Source organism: Pinus tabuliformis, chromosome 6 (genome assembly GCF_031772625.1).
Source record: "Pinus tabuliformis cultivar Carrire ecotype Pingquan chromosome 6, CPIR1, whole genome shotgun sequence".
Classification (NCBI taxonomy): Eukaryota; Viridiplantae; Streptophyta; class Pinopsida; order Pinales; family Pinaceae; genus Pinus; species Pinus tabuliformis.
This window is the reverse complement of record NC_142292.1, coordinates 1,538,759,196-1,538,768,766: the sequence shown is the minus strand read 5'-3', so window position 1 is coordinate 1,538,768,766 and position 9,571 is coordinate 1,538,759,196. Positions and strand designations below refer to the sequence as shown.

The following is a 9,571-nucleotide window of genomic DNA, read 5'->3' as shown; positions in this document are numbered from 1 at the left end:
GAATTTGGATCAATGGTAACAAACCTTAATTATATATATATATAAAGATATGTGAGTAGGTATTTGTTGGTAATATAAAGAATTACCAACAAATTTGACATTGTAAGGATTGAGTTTTGGTCAAGTGAGTCTTCCCAAGATGACGAGGAGCATTACGATGATTATGCCATGCATTTTTTTGTTAGGATATGTACAATTTTAATATTCTTGAATTTTGTTGGAACTTGTTTCAATAAGGTAATATATTCATTATTATAACAATTAATATCTTAATTTATTCAATGTATCTTATAGCTTAAATTTTTTTATAGCTTTTTTATTTTTATATATTATATTTTCTTTATTACAAATATATTTTTATCATAATTGTAAAATTTAATTTAATGCTTTAAAAAATTTTCTAAAATTGAAAAGGGTTTTCCCACTAGATTTTGACGTTGCACATTATTATTTTACTAAAATTTATTATTTTAATAAACAAGATCATAATGAAATTAATGTAGTTTTGTTTCAAAATTTAAGAGAGTTCTTCCACTACATATTTATATTGCATGATATTAATTTGGTGAATTTTCATATTTTATTAAATAAAATTATAATGAAATTATTGTAGTTTTTTTCCATTTAATTAGTTTTTATTGCTCTAATACTAGATATATTAGTAAAAAATCTTATTTAAAACATATTTATTATTTTTTAATAATGAAATCTTTTATATTCTTTTCATTATATCAAATTTATTATATTTTCCATTTTTAACATAAAATATCACCTATTGTTAAAAATGCCATCTCTTTATATTGTTTATTAAATTCAAAAATATGATTTTCAATAGTTTTTTTTTTTAACGAAGTCGGGTACTTATCTATTATAAAAGCCTGAGTTACAGAGATCTATTACATTGTAGAAGAGAGATTTTTGAGCTGAGGAGCAAAAGCGGGTTCGCAGACCCATATTCCTCAATACTTCTCTTGTTTAATCTAAAAGCAAAATGGAGACGGCTATAATGCCTTACAAAGGAACCTCCTAACCATCTAAATTTACATTGCATCTGTTAAGGGAAATGTTGGGTGACAGAATCCTCCTGGTTCCTGGCGCTTGCCTTGGTTGAAGCTTCAGCCTGGTAACTCTGGGTAAGGGAGCGGATGTGGTCCATGGCCGCCTCCAGGTGGCTGCATCGCTCTTTCAACCCTTCAATCTCATTCTTCCTTTTGTCCAGATTCTTGCGCTTTGAGTTCCTATCTGAATGGTAATCATCTTGCAGCTCTTTAAGCTGCTTGGTTAGCCGATTGATCATAATTGTATGGGCCTTGCACATGGTGCAGTCCCTGTTGTTGAAGATGTTGTCCAGAGGATTGGCTGGATGAGCTTGGTCAGCGGGTTGATTCTGTTGTTCGGCCATATTAGCAAACAGAGAACTGGGATTCGAGGGAAGAGAAGTCCCAGGAGGAACGAGGAGCTGGTGAATAGAGGGAGGGAAAGTGGTGTCACAATGGTTCAGTCTCAGGCGAGAGGAGAGCAAAGGAATCAAAGTGATGAGGGTAGACTGAGGAGGGGTATCCGGAGCTTTCCTGCCAACCAGAAGCAAAGATATCAGAGGATGTAAAACAAGTAAACTTAATACAGCAGTTACCAGGAGCGCTCTGCTGATCTTTGAGTCCCGGTGAGTGATGATGCCTTCAGCAAGGTGTCTTCTGCTTATGAGAATGCAGTGGAGGTGCTGAGCATTGCCCGGAGCTGTGACCACAGTTACCCGGAGCTCGTTGATGACCTTTGAATCCCGATGAGTGGCTCTGCCTTCAGCAAGGTGTCTTCGACTTGTGAAAATGACGAAGAGGTGCAGATCATTGCCCGAAGCTGTGCAAATACAAGAACCCTGTCTGCGATTTATAATACCATGAAGAGTCCTCCCGATCTCGAGTAGAGTCTGAGCAGATCTAATCTCGGGAGAGGGAAGATCTGAAGATTTGATATGGTTGCTGTTGAGGGGCGTGCTGAGAGGATGGGCGCAGCCTCCGTTTCTGCTTTGACTGGGATTCTTGAGAGGGGCAGCGGGAGAGGCCCGCTTATGGGATGTCTTTCTCGTAAACCATTTCATTTTCCTTGACTTGACCCGCTTGCCTTTCAGTCGCCTTGTTTGCTTGTGCATCTGCTTCCACATTGTTTGCTCGTAGGATGTGCTTAAAGGTGGCTCCTCCAATAGTTTTGATATTGTCCATTATCCTTCCTTTGATGTTGTTTAAGGCTGCTTGATTGAACTCTTTCCCTGTGATCATTGCTGCTATGATGATGGCAGAGTCGCCAACGATCAGAAGGTTTCTTATGCCCAGGTTCCTGGCAATGGATGTCCCCAGAAGGAGGCTGTATGCCTCTGCCTTATTGTTTGTCATGATGCCCAGACCCCATTCAAACGTGACTAAGTTTCTCCCTTGCTCGTCTTTGATAACTCCACCTGCTCCCGCTTGACCTGGGTTGTTCTTTGATGCACCGTCAAAGAAGAGGGTGGGTCTATTTTGCTTTTGGATCCAGTTTTTAACTTCTTCCTTCGTCCCTCTCAGTTTCCATTCCGTATGCCTGCTTCCTTTGTTTACTATTTTTTGAGTGCTTCTGTCACATTTGAATTTGTTAGACCACTCTTTTATTTTTGCATCTGTCGGTTCCAATTCCTCCTGGGCTATACCGTTTGCCTCTATGGACTCCGAGATGAGGGCCATCGTTTTGGCTAGGACACTGGAGGTACTAGGCTTTTTGTTCTTGAAAATGCATTTATTCCTGGCAATCCATATCTGCCAGCAGAGGTTGGCAGGGATGCTATTCCAAATCCTTTTGGCTAGGCCCTTGCACTTACCAGATTGAGGGAAGCTGTTTCCCCATTGTTTCTGGAAGAGAGTGATCTGGGTGGGAAGGTCCCTGATGTTAAGAGGGCTGGTGATGAGCTTCCAGCACACTCTTGCGAAGGGGCAGTCCATGAAGAGATGGTTACTGCTTTCCTCTTCCTCCCTGCACATGCAGCAAATTGAAGGGCCTTGAATGCCCTTCTTCCTGAGGTTTTCAGCAGTCAGGATTTTGCCATGTAGAAGGGTCCAGTTAAAGCACTTAACCTTTGGCAGACATTCGGTTCTCCAAGTTGCTTTATGAAATGGCCAATTGTTTAGAGTTGAGGCATTTTGCAGAACTTTGTATCCCTCTTTAACCGTATAGCTACCACCATTAGGGTCCCAAACGAATTTGTCTTCCATCATTCGGTTTGTTGGGGCTGATCCTATCAGCGAAGTCTTGAGCTCGGCCCAGAGGTTCTTGAGGATCTCAGGGAGGGGAAGTGGTCTCCATCCTGTCCAACAGTTCTGATCCCAGAGAGAGATATCGTGCAAGGTTTTGAGCTTTGCCTCGTCCATCCACCTTTGAAGGGGCCTATATTTGATGAGCGTTGCCCTTGCCTCCATGCCCATTATCCTGTCTTCCCATATATTAATATCTTTGCCATTACCCGGGGCTCTTGAAATGCAAGGTTTGAAGTGAGGGAGAGTCTTTTTAATCAGCTTCCATACAGGAGTACACGGTCTTTCAGCGATATTTTCTGATAGGATGTTGCTATTGACCCCGATTAAGTACTTCCTCTTGATGACCTCTGTCCACCAGGTCCCTCTCTCATTGAGGATTCTCCAAACCAATTTGTAGCCCATTGCCATGTTTGCTAGCTTTGGAATTCTGATGCCAAGTCCTCCTTTTTCTGGGGGGAGAATGACTTTGTCCCACTTAACAAGGCTGAACTTTTTTGTGTCCTGCTTTCCTCCTTTCCATAGGAAACCTCTGATAATCAGCTCCATGTGTTTGTGGATGCCTGCCGGGGCAAGAGTAGTAGCAAATTGATAGATTGGGAGGGCTGAGAGTATGGCCTTTATGAGAATGATTCTGCCTGCCAGGTTAAGCCAATACACTCCCCAGCTCTGGAGTTTCCCTCTCAGTTTCTCAATTAGCTTTGACCAGATCTCAGCTTTGATTATTTCCTTGGCCAAAGGAAGTCCTAGATAAGTGAAGTGGGACCAGTTCCCTTGGGCAGGGATTTCCATGATTGTGGAAATTCTCTGGGTGATGTTTCTTGGGACATTCCAAGTGTAGATCATACACTTGTTGTTGTTTAGTTTGCCTCCGGAGGCTTGTAGGAAGAGGTCCAATGCTTTCTTGAACCTTCGAGCCATTATGCTGGAAGCACCCCCTATTAGCAGAGTGTCATCTGCGAATAGGGAGTGATTAATTCCCTTGGAACCTCGGACTATATCCACCCCTGTTATTTCTTTGATTTTTCGCTTGTTTTCCAAATGTAAGCTGAGGGTTTCAGCCATAATAATGTAGAGAAAGGGTGACAATGGGCACCCCTGCCTTAGGCCTCTGGAACTCTTGAAGGCGTTGCAAGGCCTTCCGTTGATGAGGGGTGCTGTCCAATTGTGGGAAATGCATTCCATAATCCTGCTAGTAAAGTACTCTGAGATGCCAAATTTCATAAGGACTGCCTGGAGGAATGCATGGTTAACCCGATCAAAGGCGTTTGCCATATCCAATTTGATGATCATGCCCTTCTCCTTCCTGGATATGCTGCTGTGTATTGCCTCCTGGATGAGGATGACATTATCTGTAATATGTCTCCCAGGGACAAAGCCACCCTGGTTTTCGGATATGAGGGAGGGAAGGACCTTTTTAAGCCTGTTCGCCAGGATCTTAGTGATGATTTTGTACGAGACGTTACACAAGGAAATAGGGCGGAATCTGTCAAAAGATTGGGGGCTAGGGTCTTTGGGGATAAGGGCTAGATGAGAGGACTTGATACTGCTACCCAGCTTACATTTTGCAAAAAAAAAATTTGCCATTCTGACATAATCCTTCTTGATGGTTTCCCAATGGGTTCTATAAAAAGTCACTGTAAAGCCATCGGGGCCAGGAGCCTTGTCCAATGGCATGCTGTAGATGGACTTTTCTATCTCCTCCGTTGTGATTTCCTTATCTAGATCTTTGTTTTGGGCCTCTGTGATTTTGCTCTCAATTATGTTTAGGAATTCCGGTTTTTCCATGTAATGAGGGTCAGCAGTTAGAAGAGTTTGGAAATGCCGGGACGCTGCTTCCTTAATCTCACCTTGTTCTGTTAAAACTCTACCCTCAACTGATATTTTCCCTATGTTGTTCCCTGCTCTCCTCATTTTGATGCTATTATGAAAAAAAGATGTGTTTTTATCACCTGATTTGAGCCAGAGGCACCTCGATTTTTGCCTCTGCTCTTCTTCTTCCACTCGATTCTGCTTGTACAGCTCCATGTACAGTTCATTCTCTTTCCTTATGTCATCCTCTGTGTCTTGGCTTTTCTCTTTTTCTTGATTCCACTCCGCTAATTTCCTTTGTAGATCGATTTTCCTTTTCTCTGCCTCTATTGCATAGTTCCTCGCCCATTGCTTGATGGCTATCCGAAGAAGTTTTATCTTTGTTTCCCATACATAGTGCGGGGATCCTTTGATTTCAGTTGCCCAGGTGTCCCTCACCAAGTTCCTGAAAACCTCGCTGCTGTCCCACGCTCTATTGTATTTAAAGGGTAACGGTCCCAGGTTTTCCCTTTTAATCAGATTCAAGGCTACAGGTTTATGGTCTGAGATAAAACCTTGTATTATTGAACTTTGGATCCTTGAGAAGTTTATCACGATTCTTTGCTGGACTAGGATCCGATCGAGCCTCTCTTTGATGTTGTTTTTACCGGTTCTCTTGTTTGACCAAGTGAATCGCCCGTTCTGAGGTGGGATGTCAACAAGACTGTGCTCTTGAATGATTTTTTCTAAAGCATCCCTTGAGGGGTCTGCGAAGAAATTTCCTCCCATTTTTTCATCCGCATTCCTTATTAAATTCAAGTCTCCTCCTAGGAAGATTTTTCTGCCCTGGGCATTCATTAGATCAGAAGTGATTGACTCCCAACAAGCTGCTTTTTCTCTGAAGTGGGGAGGGGCATAAACGTTGTATATGGTGTATTCCTCAGTCCTGGAGACGTTTTGCATATCTGTTCTTAGCCACCATCTATTCTGCCTGCTATCCATGAGTTTCCATTTGTTTTTGTCCCATATTGTTCCTATTCCTCCTGAGGCCCCTGTTGCGCTCAGTGCCATTCCTTCGTAGCTTCTGCTTCTTTTCACACTGTTCTGGAATTCTTGTTCAGTTATTTTGGTCTCTTGAAGTAGTAGAAAGTCTGGGTGTTCCAGTTTGAGAAGGTCGCGGACTGCATTAGTTTTTAGGGAGGAGCCCATCCCCCTACAGTTCCAAGAGACCAGATTCATCATTTACTATATTTGTTATGTGTTCCTCCTTTCTCCTTCATCTTCTCCCCGCTTCCTTTGGCCTTATCTAAGTATGTATCCATTGGCTGTTGAGTCCCTGTTGCCATTTCTTTTGCTGCATTCTCATCCCTGATCTCTTTATTGGATTTCCTTCCGACTTTCCTGGGTGGGTCGGTGGATGTGATGATTTCCTTCGTCTTGTTCCTTGTTAGGATTCTTTCGACCGTTGGGGGAGGGGAGGACGGAGGGGGAGAGGGAGGGGCTGTTCTGGGGCCTCTCGGTGAGGGGGGGGGGATGGAGGGTCTTCTATTGATAGAGATTCGAAAGGGTTAGAGGAAGGGGGGGGGGGAAGAACCAGATCCGGAGGGGTGAGAGGGAGGGGTTGGGGTTTCAGATGAGGGCTTTGAGGAGGTTCCAGGAGGGGGATTTGTTTTCTTCTTCTTAACTTTTTCCCATACTTCTTCAGGGGTTTCATCATTGTTTTCAGAGTTTATAGGTTTGTTCTTACTACATCTATTAGCAAAATGCCCATATTCATGACATACCTTACACTTGAACGGCAGTTGTTCATAGTCCACTTGCTGAATGTGCGTCCACTGGTCGACCTTGAGTTTGATCGCTTCTGGTAGTCCTTTCCCCAAATCCACTTCTACGCATATCCGGGCACATGCGTGCATGTTTTCTCTTGGCTCCGATCTGTCGATGTATTTCCCTACTGCGTTGCCTATAGCTTTCACCGATTCGTCTCCCCAGCAATGGAGAGGCAGATGGGGAAGACGGACCCAGACCGGGACAGCGCTGGGAACGTCCATCTCGGGGTCAAAGTCGGGAGTCCATCTGTTGAGGTAGAGTCCTCTGGTGTCCATGAAGTATGGGCCGTTCCTGAATATGAGATTGCGATCTTCCACCGTTTCGAAAAGGAAGGTGAAGAAACCCCTCCCGCAGAATCTTATTGCTATCTTCCCTTGGACCATCGAATTCCAGTTCCTTTCTACCCAGCGTTGGACTGTGCGGGGAGAGGGCCATAATCCCGTGAACTGACCTACCAAGCCCCGATCTGCCAGAGCGACGGCTGCTCTCCTCGGAAGGGCAGGAGGGAGCGAAACTTCTGGGATTTCATCAAGCTTCTTAATAAACTTTGAGGCTGTAGGGCGAGCTTTCTCATTGGTATTCTCTTGGATGAGGGAGGCAAAAGACTTCTCCAGATCCTCCTGATCATGGGATGGGGGATCCATTGCAGGGAAGGTCAGAAGCGCAGGGGGCGCTCCCGTGGAAAGCAGAGGGAGGGATGGGCCGCAGGCCCCCAAAGGAAGCGGGCAGAAGGCCCCAGGGTGACAGGGAGGGCAAGCAGAGGGGGAGAGCAGCCCAGCAGCAGCGCTGCCAGGCGCAGGCGCTCAGAGGGTCAGGCTACGCAGCAGCAGAGGCCGCGGGGAGCAGAGCGCGCGGGGGTCGTATGGATTGAAGGTAGTGGGCTTGGCCACGGTTCGGTTACCTTTTCGCACGACGAGCACCAACCTTGCTCGGGATCGAACACAAGACCGGTCCATCATAACGAGGTCGACCTTACCACTACGCCTCCTCCACGACCTTATGATTTTCAATAGTTTTATTAATAAATTTAATTATGTATTATATCAACATTTTATTTATTTTTACAATATTTATGTAACAATTTTTTTCATTCTACAAAGTGTTTTTACATTTTACTTTTACAATTATTATTCAATGAAGCAAAAAGGGTTATAAAGAAGTTTTGTTTCGAGAATTAAAAACCATAAAATATTGGTAAGTGGGAGAGATTAATATTATAATTGATATTAAGAATTATTATTCATTATCATCATAATAAAATTAAGATAGCCATTTTTTATAATCTAATTAAATTAGGTTATGAAAACTAATTTACATATAAATGACTAGAAGATATAAAATATTTTTTTAATAAATTAAATTTATAATACAACATTAAAATGTATTAGAAAGAATCAAATATGTAATACAATAAATTACATTGTACTAGAAGGAATTGAGGGTACATGGTGAGATGTATTAAATTAAACAAAGTGTTTAGGTAGAATACATTAATTCATTATAGATCACAAAAGCTTGAATACAGAAACGTATTAAATGTTTTCTTAAATAATAAATTCTTAATATAGTGAGAATTGTTATAGGATTAAGAATAGAAATAATAAATTATAAATTATTGTAAAAAAGATAGAATCAATTCTATGAGTAGTCGTTCATGTTCATAATAACATGATGTTCATAGTCAGATTTTTCTCATAACTTAGGTATCCATCTAAGAAACCAACAATATATCAACATATAAACAAGAACGGAAATGTTCATAATAAGATGATGATGTTGATAATAATATGAGTTTCATAATAATATGTTTTTTCATAACTTAGGAATCTATCTAAGCAGCCAATAATATATCAACATATTGTTATGAAACCAACTCACAAAAAGATAGAAAATGTAGATGAAAGCCTTAGAAATAAGCCTCTTCGGAGGGGCGACCTCCTTTACATTACACACATGAAATTTTTTTAGATGAAAACAATAAAAACTCTAAACCCATTATACATGTGACATTATCCGCATTAAATAATTATCTGAATTATAAATTTATTATTGTTATAAAAATAGTTAATATAAGAGTTATATAAAATATAACAATATCTTTAGGCATGTATATCCACTCTCACTTCCCATGAATACTCTTAAATTCTAAATAGCTCTTCTTACAATACCATTTGCTTGTACCATGGCTTATAAATACAACATTTCCAATGTGACATGTATTGATATGAAATTTTCTTAAGTTAATTAATTTTGAGATAAGTTAATTAAACAAGCATATATTCATTGCACACAAATCTTATCATCATATAACATTACTACTATGGATATTCTAACATATTCCATGAAAGTTAAATGTCTACCACCAACATAATAATTAGGTTATTACTATGGAATATCTACTTTTTCTATTAGAAGAATAATACTCATATCTATTTTGGAATTTATTTTCAATTTAATTAAAAAAATATTAAAATTAAATTAAGATAAACTATGGAAAGCTCAGAAATAAAATGAATGGTAAGTGTATACTTACACCAATGGATGATGATAGGCATCAAAACAGGAGCCCATGATACCTCTCTCATTTCCGTGTGTAAGAAAACATAAAAATGAACTAAATTATAACTTTGTTATATATTATGTTTGTACAAAACAGGGCCCTGTGATACCTC

General features: G+C 40.9%; 2 protein-coding genes across 2 annotated transcripts; both read right to left on the bottom strand.

The window, feature by feature from the left end:
* Nucleotides 1-1,054: 1,054 nt before the first annotated feature.
* Nucleotides 1,055-6,140, bottom strand: LOC149264589 (uncharacterized). Its single transcript, XM_089399698.1, has 2 exons — nucleotides 2,122-6,140; nucleotides 1,055-2,030 (listed from the first exon to the last, which is right to left on the bottom strand). The coding sequence occupies exons 1-2, from the start codon at nucleotides 6,138-6,140 to the stop codon at nucleotides 1,055-1,057; spliced, it is 4,995 nt and encodes a 1,664-aa protein (XP_089255824.1).
* A 115-nt stretch (nucleotides 6,141-6,255) lies between these two features.
* Nucleotides 6,256-7,543, bottom strand: LOC149264588 (uncharacterized). The gene is made up of 2 exons (XM_089399689.1): nucleotides 6,854-7,543; nucleotides 6,256-6,282 (listed from the first exon to the last, which is right to left on the bottom strand). The coding sequence occupies exons 1-2, from the start codon at nucleotides 7,541-7,543 to the stop codon at nucleotides 6,256-6,258; spliced, it is 717 nt and encodes a 238-aa protein (XP_089255815.1).
* Between the last annotated feature and the right edge of the window lie 2,028 nt (nucleotides 7,544-9,571).

What these genes read in the sequence shown, in the direction of transcription:
- LOC149264589 (XM_089399698.1), bottom strand. Translation starts at nt 6,140, where the DNA reads ATGGCACTGAGCGCAACAGGGGCCTCAGGAGGAATAGGAACAATATGG. An exon ending in GCAAACAAGGCGACTGAAAG is followed by an intron (nt 2,031 to 2,121) that starts GCAAGCGGGTCA and finishes CAAGAATCCCAG; the next exon opens with TCAAAGCAGAAACGGAGGCT.
- LOC149264588 (XM_089399689.1), bottom strand. Translation starts at nt 7,543, where the DNA reads ATGGATCCCCCATCCCATGATCAGGAGGATCTGGAGAAGTCTTTTGCC. An exon ending in AACTGCCGTTCAAGTGTAAG is followed by an intron (nt 6,283 to 6,853) that starts GTATGTCATGAA and finishes TTGGAACTGTAG; the next exon opens with GGGGATGGGCTCCTCCCTAA.